This window comes from Chrysemys picta, chromosome 4 (assembly GCF_011386835.1).
Source record: "Chrysemys picta bellii isolate R12L10 chromosome 4, ASM1138683v2, whole genome shotgun sequence".
In the NCBI taxonomy this organism is placed as follows: domain Eukaryota; kingdom Metazoa; phylum Chordata; order Testudines; family Emydidae; genus Chrysemys; species Chrysemys picta.
Window position 1 is genome coordinate 83321587 of NC_088794.1, and position 13058 is coordinate 83334644.

Here is a 13058-nt window from a genome sequence, read left to right on the forward strand (position 1 = left end):
AACTGTGGGGCTCTGGCTAACAGTTCTACAGCCTAATCAAGGGCAGTGAAGTTGCAGCAAAATTCTTCAGCAGGATTTCATGAAAAGTGCCAAGGAGGCCTTTGCAAATGTAGCAGGGATGGCTCTGGAGCCCCTCATCCTGCAGCAGGATCAGGATGGAAGTCACTGTCTATACTTAATCTCCCAGCCCCTATTCGTTAATGTCCCTTGTGCATGTTCCGGTGTGACCGATTTAGATGAGACACACAACTTTGAACTTAGGAAGGCGTCCAATTTTAAACAAAGCATCAGACTGCCTAGCAACAGGCTCTGGTTAGCACAGAGCACCTTGATTGATATTATCATCACCTGTTGGTTAGAAGGGTTGACAATCGCTGTGAGCAAGTAGTGTCCCAAGGGATCGAACCGTACCAGCCTGAAACAAGAACAAAGTCGGAGGCTTAGTTATCAGTTGGCATTTCACATTGACAGAGAAAACCAGATGTTCCAGGGATAACAGACTTAACACATGGGTTTATTCGAGTAGGAAGTTTTACATTTCTATAGCAGCACCTCTCATTCTGAAGTATCCCAAAGTCCTTCATAAAAGTCATGTATTAAGACTTATTCATCCACCCCTAAAATATAGCTACCTCCAAGGTGAAGACTGCAGCTGTTCAACAACATGCAGCAATACTACGCAACAGTTTAGGAGAGGGAGTTCTTGTATCCAACTGCAACTGCTAGGGAAATTTATGGCAACATAAAATAAGTACCCTAGAATTTGGCCAGGAAAGAGAGGTGTTACCATCTCTTGTGGAAGTGCCTGGGGATCTTTAATGACCATGGATTTTTGTCAGGATCATATTTTTTAAGTCATTCAAAAGAATGAACCTCCAGCAGCATAGCACCATTTAGCATCATGCTGGAGTATTGATTCAGTACTGACTCCAAGGGTCGAAAGTCATCTTCCCACAGCATCTGGCTCTCCCATCCTAGGAACAATCATACTTAACCCTGCACTGCTAATGAAATCTGAAGATCAGTCTTACAAATGCCAACCCTGTGGCAGAGTTGGGAAGGATCCCATAGCACACAATAGCCTAACTTATATTTGTTCATATTTCTGATCTAATCTTGTTCCTTTAGTTTTACTGTCCACAGTCACTGATCCACGAACTGAGCAAGAGCACTGAGAACAAGGCAAGACAATGCTCCAAGTAGCTGAAACCAAGGTCAGGGTGGAGAGGAAGTTACCTTCCGAGTGTCCTCTGCCCCAGAGAGACTGCTACATATTCCTCCACACCATGCCATTTCTCATGCTGGAAGTACAAGTGTTCTACTCCCCTAGGAATGAGCACTCACCGGACTCGCTCCATCTCACTGGCTGTCTTCACCACTGCAAAGGGTTCTCGACGACTCCAGTCCCAGAAATGGATCTCATTGGCTGTTGCAATCAGCAGGAGCTGAGCCGTAGGATGGAAAGCCAGAGATGCAATGGCATTGTTGCTGTCTGTGAACCAGCTCTCGCTTCCACCCTGGAGTGGGAAAGTGGGAATCATCAGCTACTTAACACACAACAATTTTAGGCAACTAGTTTTCTCTGTCAATGCCACAGACCCGCCCCAAAACTCCACATATAACATGGAACTGCTGTACTACTTCTGCAACAAAAAAAGTCATCATCTACTCTCATTTTACACTGCCATCTGACTCTACAGCCATAACACAGAACGTCTGGCAACAGTGACCACAGACATGCTGTAGGTAGTTGCGTCTCAGATAGCCTGTAGAACACCACATTCCAGAGCACTCTGCTAGACAGATCATTTGTCTGTGCATCAACCACTGGGCAAGTCATCAGTGGAGAAAACAAAAGTAATGGCATAGCACTTTTCCTAGGGCAGAGTGCAAGTTATTCCCCACAAGACCAGCAACAGAAAAGCAATTTTTTTATACAAACTAAGATGGAGTGAGCCCCAGAGCCCTGTGGAGCTCTGAAATACGGCCCACACCACTCGTCAATACAGATGTGTGGCCTGGAGAGGAGACAACAGCCAACATGCCATGTGGCCTGGGCGTTTAAATCAACTAAAGAGTTTGTTGGAACTTTACGGTCTCCAGGAGTTTCATCTCCATATAAGACAGGGGGGTGACTGCAATCTGCTCTGTTCTACACATTTGGGACAGTTCTCAGAAAGCTGCACCAGAGCAGTTCTCAGCTGGGCAAAGTTTGGGTGCTTCAAGCGCAAACAAAATTGCTGCACTACAAATACTAAACACTTATGTGTTTCAGGAGAGACTTACATGTAAATCCCAGATTCTAACCTCCCCATCTAGGCACCCTGAAGCAATGAGTCCCGGGATAGTAGGGTGAAAGGTCACACACCACGGTGTGCGCCGATGTCCAACCAAAGAATGGACACACTTGCCCGTTTTCACCTCTGTGATGTAGATATTGTGATTCACGTGGGTGGAAGCCATGAGGGTCCTGGGAAAAGGAAAGGGTAGAATTAATGCTGGGGAGGGTGGAGAAGAGAGACAAGACAACATGTTACGCTAACTCAACCAGCTCCATCAGAGTATTATTATTATTTATTATTTGTATTAAGAATATGCAGATGCAGCCCAGACTGAGGTACATCTACATTTTAGAAATCTGGCCCCCTCAATTCTCTGTTGCTGAGAGAACCCTACAAATATATAAGGACTAAAGCTCAGAGATACAGCACACAACCAAATCCTTCCTCCCTCTCACCAGCTGGCCCAGGTCAAATGACACTGAGCTTTCTTCCCTCGTTTTCCAATTCATCCCGCTCACTGCCGTGCCCTCACCTCCCTCCATCATCCCTATTTCCAAGACATTAATCCTGCATCATTCTGTCCTGATTTTAGACTGTCAGTTCCTTCAGGCAGGCACTCTGAGATTTGGCTCAGTGCACTGGTACTTCATTGGCACTGTATAGTTTTTCGTGACACCATTTGCTCCCCAGGCCTTCCTCCTAACAACCAGAACAGCTGGTCAGAGCCTCTTCCCTGAACACTATGCAACTCTAACAGGCACTCAGAAATTAAGTGCTAACTGTGTATCATGGGCTGCATAGCTGGATAGATGACTTATGTTCTTCATCTCTGCAGCACAGAGACCTGAAGTCTCATGTCTGCTGCCAGCTCCTGATCTCTCAAGGGGCACGAGTCTTCACAACCTTTGCTGGCATAACAATGTGTTTAAACAAGTAACAAAATAGAAGTCAGTTACCTATCTGGGCTGAACGCCAGCAAGAACGTGGAACGTGGGCTGTCTGGTAGCTCAACTTTCTGAAAAAGCCAATGGAGCAGGAAACATGAGTGCCATATGATCACAGTCTCAACTCTTATCCAAACACAGACAACAAAGAACTCACTTCCCTCCCCACTACCCAGGAACCTGGATGGGTCAGATACAACATATCCAAGGGCCATATCTGACACAAAGTGGAACATCCCACAAAAACACAAATATTAATCTCAAATCCCCACCTCCAAACCTGCTGGGACAAACCCACCCGCCAGATGTGTCCTTCTGCCCCATTACCTTACCTTGCCCTCCCATTTCATCCATCGGGTTTTATCCTCCACCAGCTCCTGCAGAAGCCGCTGAGCGCCCAAGGCTTGGGTGCCACGTTCTCTGCCCCACAGGATCCGCACAGCATTCTTCTCTGGTACAACCTTCATGGCTCTCAGTAGCCACTGTTACAATAGGGACTGGGACGAGACACCAGCGGGTTCCAGATCACAAACAGCCAAGAAGCTACAGACAGGCCATCCACATCTGAAGAGGTTGACTCATGGAACTCTAGAAAGAGAGGAGAACTATATGAATGGCAGCTTTGGCTTGGGTGGAAAGAGGAAGGCTTCAAGACCTCATCCAGCAGTTCCACTACCCTCAATCACCACCGCACTTTCCTTTCTTCCATTGTCAATGCCCTGGGTATTCCATGATTCTGCATCCAGAGATTTTAATAATCCACTCCTTGGAGTTATACCCCAGAATCTAAACTTTCACCTTTGCTAAAGGTGACCTGCAAAGGAAAGAAAATTGGACTTACGCCCATTTTTGTTTCACTGCAAATGGGATATAGAATGAAGGCCTGAAAGAGGTTCTCAAAAATGCTTTTTCTGTCTTTAAAAAAAATAAAAAAACCTAACTAAATATTCAGGTCCTGACTATGCTGGATGAGTTGATGGCTAGAAAACTAGTATAAATGACACACTGTATGCAGCAAGAGAGTGAAAGTTCAGCTGTTAAGAGGGGAAGGAATTTGTCGTCAGACTGTTTAATACTCTTGTTTTTTGCTCATACAGATTCAACTCTGTTAACATTTTGAATACAAGAAGTCTTTGTTAAATATTCAGTGACTTTAGTCAGTTATTAGAACTCACAAACTTTCTTTTTGTCCTCCTGCAGGTACTCCAACAAAAACAGGGAAGATGAGGATTGATGTTCCCAATATCTTTATGTTTAAAATGAAGTAGAAAAAAAAACAACCTTTAAAAAGCTTTTTGGGCCTTCTTTGTTCATCAAAAAGAAGCAATAAAGGACACAAGCTATTTAAATAAGCCTTTGCAAATCTCTTTTGTAATAAACATTAGTTTCTACCCATTCCGGTTACAAAAATGTATTCTCTAGGTGACTCAAGTGCAAACTGACAGTGTTCAATTCCAGCTCTAGAGAGAGCCCAAAACAGTAGTTCAAAGAGCTCTGAACTTCCTGGTTAATCACAATAGTTAGGCTGAGTTCAGTCTTATCACATGAATGCACTTCTCACAAACCCAAACTGCCTTCCCCACCAATATGTGCCAAAAGCCATTTGAGGAGCCAGCTAAGCACACACCTCATCATCACATGATTTTTAGTTCAATGTTCTAAAACCTCTCTAACAGGAACACCATCTGTGACACTGGGCATGTCACTTCGCCTCTCTGCAGTCTCCCCCTCCCATTCCCCAACCGCTATTTGTAAGAACAGGATAACAATTTACATAAGGCCATGTCTACACTATAAACTTTGGTTGATGCAAGTTGTCAGAGTACAGCCACTCAAGTTTGTATATTGCTGGAGCACATACATACTCGGCTGCTTGCATCAGCACTGCACGTACTCAACATAAGTGCTTGTGTCAATGCAAAGCACAATGTGCCAAAGGTAGAAGTCTCAGTGTCCCATGAGCCACTGTCCAGCACAATATCTTTTGGGAAATTTTCACAGTATGTTGTGAGTTAAGTTCCTACCATACAACTTTCTCCATACCATAATGTCATCCATATCCCCAAATTTTCACACTTTATTAAAAAAAATCCCACAAACCCATGTGACGCTTCTCAGTGTCTGCCATCTCTGGCAGAAGCATGGAGCCAGCAGAGCTCTGCACTAGTCTCATGAACATTGCAAACACAGAGTGCATGATTATGCTGTATTTTCAGACACACAGGAAGGACCAGAAGAATATGGGACATGATTTCAGTAGGCAGAAGACAGCAAACAAACAACTCCAGGTTGTTGGTGGCATTCACAGAGCAGCTATAGAAAGTGAAGTGCCAGTTCTGAGCCCAAGAGATGAGCACCCACTGGTGAGATTGCATCGTAATGCAGATTTGGGCCAAGCAGTGGCCAAAGAACTTTCTGATATGAAAGGCCACATTCCTGGGTCTGTGCACCAAGCTTGCCCCATCCCTTCAGGGCAAGGTCACCAGAATGAGAGCTGCATTGACAGTGGAGAAGTGAGTGGCAATCACACTCTGGAAGCTTGCAACATCAGATTACTACTGATCAGTGAGAAATCATTTTGGAGTTGGAAAATCCACAGCAGGGGCCATTGTTATGCAAATGTGTAGGACAGTCAATTGTCTCCTACTATGCAGGCCTATCATTCTTGGCAATGTGCAGGATCTACTGGATGTATTTGCAGCAATGTGGTTCCTGAATGGCATTGGGATGACAGACAACACACATATCCCCATTTGGCACCAGCCCACTTTGCCACTGAGTACATGAATAGAAAAGGCTAGTTTTCCATGGCTATACAAGCACTGGTGAATCTCAGGGATGCTTCACCAATCTCAACATGGGCTGGTCAGAGAAGGTGCATGACGCTCACATCTTTAAGGACACAGGACAGTTCAGAAAACTGGAAGCAGGCACATTCTTTCCCAACTGACAGATCACTACTGGTGATGTTTAAATGCCAGTAGTGATTCTGGGGGACCCACCCTAGCCCTTGCTCCACTGACCACCTCAATAGCACCAAGGAAAGATTCACCTACTGGTTCAGCAGGCGCAGAAGGATTGTTGACTATACTTTTGGCAGACTGAAGGGACACTAGAGGTATTTACTCACTAGAATGGATCTCAGTGAGCAAAATAGCCCAAAGGTTATAGGTGTCTGCTTTGTCCTGCATACTATCTGTAAGGCAAAGGGGGGGAAAGCTGCCACCAGGATAGAAGGGGCTGATAGAGTGGCTGTCTGCTGACTCTGTGCAGCCAGACACAAGGGCTATTACAAAAGCCCAATGTGGAGCAATGCAGCCGACAGTAGCATCCTGTGCTGGAGTAGGCTCTGGGCTGAGAACTTTGGGTGCTCCTAAGAATGGTGTAGTGTTTGCTGTACATTTAAAAATATGATGAGGTGTTTTCCTGAACCTATGAATTAAGTGGCGCTGTATACCTTATAAGCACCTTGTATTTGAGTACCACTATGCATTCTGCAATGTGTTGGGAACTACTGAAGATAATTTTATTCTCCAAAAATATAACTGAGTGGGAAAAACAGTGAAGAAAAACACATTGTGTAAAAAATACACAGGCAACGTAATGCACTTTTTTAAACAAATTATCAGAGTGGAACTTTAAAATTGGGAAGGCAGCAAACATTTCTGTCCATTTCAGTGCACAGATGTAATCCATTGGGGTTACGTATATAACAGCCATGGTTCTCATAGGTCAGCATAGGTGAAGCTATGGTTTTGCTGGCTGTAGAGTGGTAGGGGAAGGATGTGGCCTGGGGGGTGTAGGGAGCAGCAATCATAGAGTTCTCCAGAGACAGCAAATGGCGGGGAGTCTGGGATTTTTGGACCTGTAAGTGGATCAAGCTCCGCAGCATTTGGGTTTGCTGCCTGAGAAGACTTCTTATGTCCTGGTGCACTTCCCTCTCCTTGTCCTGCTGGAACTTTCTCCTGTCCTCTTTCTTTCTCCATGCTGTTGGTCATCCTCCAAGCCCTTGGTTCCTGGTCCAATGCAGCACTGGCTTGCAGGATTTCTCAGAACACGTCCTTCCTTGTCCTCTTCCTTCTCCACCTCATCAGGGTCAGGCATTAGGCAGGTGTGGAGGGGGCACCCCATAAAACCTTTGGGCCAGAAGCTGCTGATATAAACAGACATGTGCCATTGGATTTACAATCACAATGGAAAGCCAAAGATCTGTTTCAAACTCCCTTCCACTATTTCCAGAAACATTTTTAATAAGAAATGTTTATTGACACTTCAGCTTTGGAGGGCCTTGGCACAGCACTGCTTTCCGGCCCCAGCCAGGGTGAGTATGACTTAACAGAGATGGGGACGGGGAGATAGGATTTTCTGTAACATGAAGAGCAATAAAATGTTGGTCCCTATTCCCTGGATATGAGTATAGGGTAATTGCACTGAATATTAGCATTATTTTCAACAGGCAGTGATGGTTTTTAGCAGATCTCTCACTCCTGAGGGTTACAAAGTCACAGAGAACATAGCTGCTACTGGTGTCCCACAGCTGTATGCCACTAGCCTCTTTACTCAGCAGTGGTACCAGCCAAAGTCATTGGGGAGTGGCATGGGAAAGTGTCCTACCATGGAGGAAGAAATAAGGCTGCCATTCCTAGAAACCTTGGGGAGAAGATTGCAAAGTATGTCCAGGAAATGTTCATTGAGATCTTTCAGTAGGGTAAGAGGGACATCCCTATGTGCATAAACAAAGTGCTTTCCATGCTCCCACACCCCTAACCCAACAGGGGCAATGAAAAGCAGATGCCAACTCTACCTCGGTTTGCTGTTCCTCTACCTCCTCTTGTAAGAGTAAAACAGTGAAAAGTCTAAACCTGTGTCTTTTTAACTAGGGGAGGGGCCAGGAACCATCTTTAAATTTAAACATTGTAAAGGAAAAAAAAATGCATGCACGCACTTACCCAAGTTCCCTTCCCCTTCATCAGTGCTCGCCTGGCTACACTGTGGCAGAGTCCCAAGGAGGTCATGGCTTAGGCATGGATGAAGCCTTCTGCTGTGTCTCTTCCCACCATCCATCGCTGTTTATAGCAGGGGTCTCTGCTTTGGGCTCCTCCAAGGTATCCATGGTGGTCTGCAGGGTGCTGGTGAGATCCCTGCCAAGTATGGCATGTAGCCCAGCAGGTCAGTGGCTCAGCACCAGATTGATTTTTGGCCTCCCTGGCTTTGTGATATGCCTGCCACAGTTCCTTCACTTCCCTGCAGCACTGCTGCTGATCCCTGTCATAGCCCTTTGCCTGTATCCCCTGTGTAATCTGTTGAGAGACGTCCGTGTTTCTACAGCTGGTCCGTAACCGTGTCTGCACAGTCTCTTCTCCTCACAGGCCCAGGAGACCAAATACCTCCTGTCTAGTCCAAGCAGAAGAGCCTCTAGACTGAGCAGTGTTCTTCACTGCAGGGCCATGAGCCAGTGGCGGCTCCCATCCACCTTAAGTGCGGCTCACTAAATTCCCTCTAAGCCATACAGCATGCTATAAATAGCCATGCAGCAGCTCAAAAGGGCCACGCAGCAAGGACCTGGAGAGAAGAGAGATGGGGGTGGGCAGGAACTGGGGAGAGGAACAAATTGGGGCTTGCAGGGCTGCTGTGGGCCTCTTCCCCGGCCCCGGAGCTCCCTGCTGCTGGCAGGAGGAAGAGAGGGGCCCCTTCCCCTGGAGCTCCATGCTGCCTGCCGGCAAGGGGAAGGGAGGGGCCACTTCCCTGGAAGCTCTGTGCTGTCTGCCAGCAGAGGGAAGAAGGCTAGGGGGGGGGGGCGGAGTCCTTTGGCCCCAGCCCCAGGGCAGATTGCCTGCACCCCAAACTCCTCATCCCTGTCATCCGTCTCCTCCCCCCCCCCCCGCATCCCAACCCTTTGCCCCAGCCCTGAGCCCCCTCCTGCACCCCTCATCCCCAGCCCCACCCCACAGCCATCACCCCTGCACCCCAACCCTCTGCCCCAGCCTGAGCCCCTCCCACACCCCTCACCCCCAACCAGAGGAGTGAAAAGAAAACAGAGGAACAAATTGACCAACGAACATTTGGACTGCCTTACTTTGGATTGCGATGACAGGTTACAAATACTTGCATGAACAAAGTCAAGGAGGAAGAGGCACACTTTCGCTCACCCAGTTTTTAAAGTAAGTTTTGCATTATTCTGCTCTTAAAAAGTTTACTCGCACAGGTGCCTTTTTAATTCCATATATTTTCCTGGTTATTATTTTATAAAAGGAGTATTGTTTTACTGTACAAGTAGACATTGTTTTAGTTACATGAGTGGCTCTGTAACATTACATCCTTAAGGAGCAGTAAGCAGCATGTTAATTTAGTAGTTGATGTGGCTCTCACATTGAAGGTTTTTTGCCAAAGTGGCCCCCACTTCAAAAATAGTGAAGAGCACTGCTCTAGAGCACAGAGCCACCATGGTCAGTTGGGCAGCTGCATACAAAGGAGTGCTGCTAGGTGTGCTCACCAAGGTGGGCGGTTAGGAAAGGCATTTCAAAAAACATGCAGGGGGCTTTCAAGGGAACGTGCGTGGCTTCCAGTCTGTGTGACCCCTGTGCAGTGTCATTTACAATTATGACCAAAGCAGTCACTGTTGCAGGGAATGGGACATCATGAGACCGCTACTGGAGGACTTTTCAGGTTGATACAGTTTGTATACTGTCTACACTTGCACTGTCTGGACCTCAGTAGGTTGGCCACTGCTCCACGCCATTCGGGGAAGTGGATTTACTGCGGCACTGTAACAGGGCGCTTACTGCGAAAATGGACACCTGCTCAAATAAGTCAGTGCAAGGAGACTTGTCAGACTAACTTTGTAGTGTAGACCAGGCCAAGGTAATAGTAACCCTAGGAATTTCCTGCTTGTCAAATGTATTAAAATGTTAAGTGTTACCTAAGGGATAAGCACTGTAACTAGAAGTTTTTGTGGTCACTTGAAATCATCAGATATTGTGACCGACTAGTAACCCATTTAAACAGTTTGAGCTGTTTGGTTCCCACAGATCTGGGTTGGTTGTCCAAAACCTTCCACGTACAAGTGACTCCCTAGACTGTGTCCAAATAAGAAACACTCCACATGATACTGCTACCTTTTGATCACTGCAGGTACAGTAGTGTTGTGTCATCTCTACTTAGAAAGCAAACTCCAGGAGGGCAAGGCCCTTGTGCCCTCTGACTTTTACAGCACTGAAAATATTGTCAATACTCAATGAAGGAGAAAATAAAGATTACTACAAAAAGAGCAGAAAAGAAGTGACAGTCACATAGACAAGAAGAGACGGATGGCCAAAGTATGAAGCTGGGAATTCTCACTAGAAACCTCACCTTATGGAAAAAAGCTTCTATACTGCTAATCCAAGACAGCAGCCGCTTACAAGGAAGAGCTTGTCTGACGATTTCAAGCCTGACAACTCTGAATCTAAAGTAGAGCATTTTCCTTTGTAAAAACATAAGAGAGAAGTTAATGCAGTGAATTGCTAAAGGCAGCCTTCTAAAAGAAATGCTTCTCTCTTCTAGCTAAGAATAAAAGGGAACTAAATTCAAGCTAAGCTGTTATTAACTGGGAACTTTCAGTGGCATTTAAGAGCCAGGACAGAGTAGTAAAGAGAAGAGCTAAAACCCCAGTGCAGAAATCTACAGCGTAGACAACCCCTCACTCTAGAATCTATTCTGAAATCAGCTGAAAACAGACAAGAATAGGACCCCCTGCTAAGGAAAAGCTTCACTGTAAAGCAAAACAGAACTACAAAAGCCACATCCCTCAGGAAGACCCTCTGAAGCCAATTGTGCTGGTGAAGAAGCCCCAAGAAGGGAAAGGGGGAGAAGACAAATGGTCAAAAGTGGGGTACCATCCAGAGCTTCAGGACTTGCTAAGCCATGCTGTGCTGTTTTCAAAACCTTAGCTTCTATTCTGTGGAATTCCAGGTCATCAGATAAAAGTGACCAGGAAGCCAAGAGGTTATAAAACATTAAGATTTCTGAGAGACAAGGTGGGTGAGGTAATATCTTTTATTGGACCAACTTCTGTTGGTGAGAGAGAGAAGATTTGGAGCTTATACAGAGCTCTTTTTCAAGACCTAACCTGAAGAAGAACTCTGTGTAAGCTCCAAAGATATCACTTCATCCACTGTGTGTCTAATATCCTGGAAGCGACATGGCTACAACAACACAGCATAAAGATGTTTGTTACTTTACAGTAACAAGCTTGCTCGCTACATTAACGTTTCCAATTGTGCTTACTGAACCATGGGTATTTGTTATGTGGAAATGCCAAGTCCTCTGAGGTGCATTTTCATATTTTCATCTTAAGTCATTCTGCCTAAATCTTTAGTGTGTACGCATAACACAAAGTCATTATTAGACAGCTTGATGCCAACTGCTCAGGAGGAGGTGAAAAAATTCATTTTATCTCAATTATCTGGTCTCATATCCTGCTGCTCTTGGAAAAAAGCCTTAAATTTGAGAACCTGAAGGTTGAGCACAGGGAAAAGGGTTATACTGAATGCAAAAAAGGCGTTCCCTGAAACATCCCCAACTGAAACTCAGTATGAACTGATCTCTACAATATGTAAGACATTCCGATCTGCTCACACCAGGTCAATCTGTGTTGGAGAAGGTACTCCAAGAGAGCGGCATTGCTTCACCTCTTGTGTTCTGGTCCCAAATTCATAGCTTTTTGGACAGAGGTTCTTGTTTATAGAGAACAAAATACTTTGGATCATGATCCCTGTGGAGCTTGCTACCTGTTTTTTCATACCCCTAATAGGATCTCTTGCTCCATTGTTTGAAGGGATGTAGTCAGCACCTACGTGGTAAGCGGCTGAGCTGCCCAGCTTTCTATAACTTACTGTAGGGCTGACACACTGTACATGTTAGAGCATATCTGGACACATACAAACAGCCCCCCCGAGTCTATAAAGAAGTCTTGAGTGAAAGCTGGATTATAGGGGCTTTCCGGAATCCCTTCTGGGGCTGACCCAATTAGAGCTCACTAAGGATAGAGGTACATCGTTTTCCTGGCTTAATGACACCCTGAATGTTGTGGTGAAAGTGGCTTTAATGGGGAGAAGTGCTCTGTAAGAATTTCAGATTGCATTTGTTTCCCTGTGTGTAGGTTATATTTTGCTGTATCCAGTTTAGTTGTGGGCACCAACTATATTTGCTGGCTTCCCTTTAAAAACAAGAAACCTTTCACCTTTCTTAATAATGGACTCTCTTCCTAATTTTCTTACATTGAGCCAAATCCTTCTATCCTTGTCAAAATTCCCTATCAGCTTCAAAAGGGTTTTGTCTGAGGAAGAAAAGCAGCAAATGGCATATAGTTTGTGGTTAAATATCATTGCCAGGTATGATACAGAATGCAATTGATATTTACTGTATTATATCAGCTATGTGACCCTAAAATAGGACTAGTAGAAGCTCCACAGGCTTGGAATGGTCTACATTCTGGTCTCAGCATAGACAGAAAGTGCAGATCAATGGATCAGGCCTTTCCAGCCCACTGTCTCAGTAACATTGGATTTGTTATACCCAATATTAAATATCACACCTGAAAGTTGAAAATCAGAATGAGAAGCAGGGTTTTCTTAACTCTCATGTTCTAGGGGAAAACACCCACAAGTTTTGCCTGACAACTGCAAGATTAATTATTAGTATAGAGTCATTAAAGATCTGGAAAATTGCCCACTATACCAGGGAAACTCTACAAGTGGAAAGCCAAATGATTTTCTACAACTGGTGGCTTTGTTTTCTTTAACAATTTTTCCTTCAGGGCATTTCAGGACACTACAGATTGCATGTTAGGCTG

At 45.2% G+C, this 13058-nt stretch overlaps 1 protein-coding gene across 3 annotated transcripts in view; it reads right to left on the reverse strand.

The window, feature by feature from the left end:
- The window catches only part of AMBRA1 (autophagy and beclin 1 regulator 1), a 202012-nt gene that overhangs the window by 174735 nt on the left and 14219 nt on the right, over window positions 1–13058 (reverse strand). For 2 of the 3 annotated variants that reach the window (XM_005302264.4, XM_005302262.4), the window contains exons 2-6: window positions 3559–3814; window positions 3239–3297; window positions 2287–2470; window positions 1345–1517; window positions 349–415 (exon numbers count right to left, since the gene is read on the reverse strand). In XM_005302264.4, the coding sequence (XP_005302321.1) occupies window positions 349–415; window positions 1345–1517; window positions 2287–2470; window positions 3239–3297; window positions 3559–3693 (618 nt within the window). In that variant the 5' untranslated portion in view covers window positions 3694–3814. Of the gene's footprint in view, window positions 1–348; window positions 416–1344; window positions 1518–2286; window positions 2471–3238; window positions 3298–3558; window positions 7380–8175; window positions 8198–13058 lie in introns of those variants that run through there. The other variant, XM_065595136.1, reaches the window with a different exon arrangement.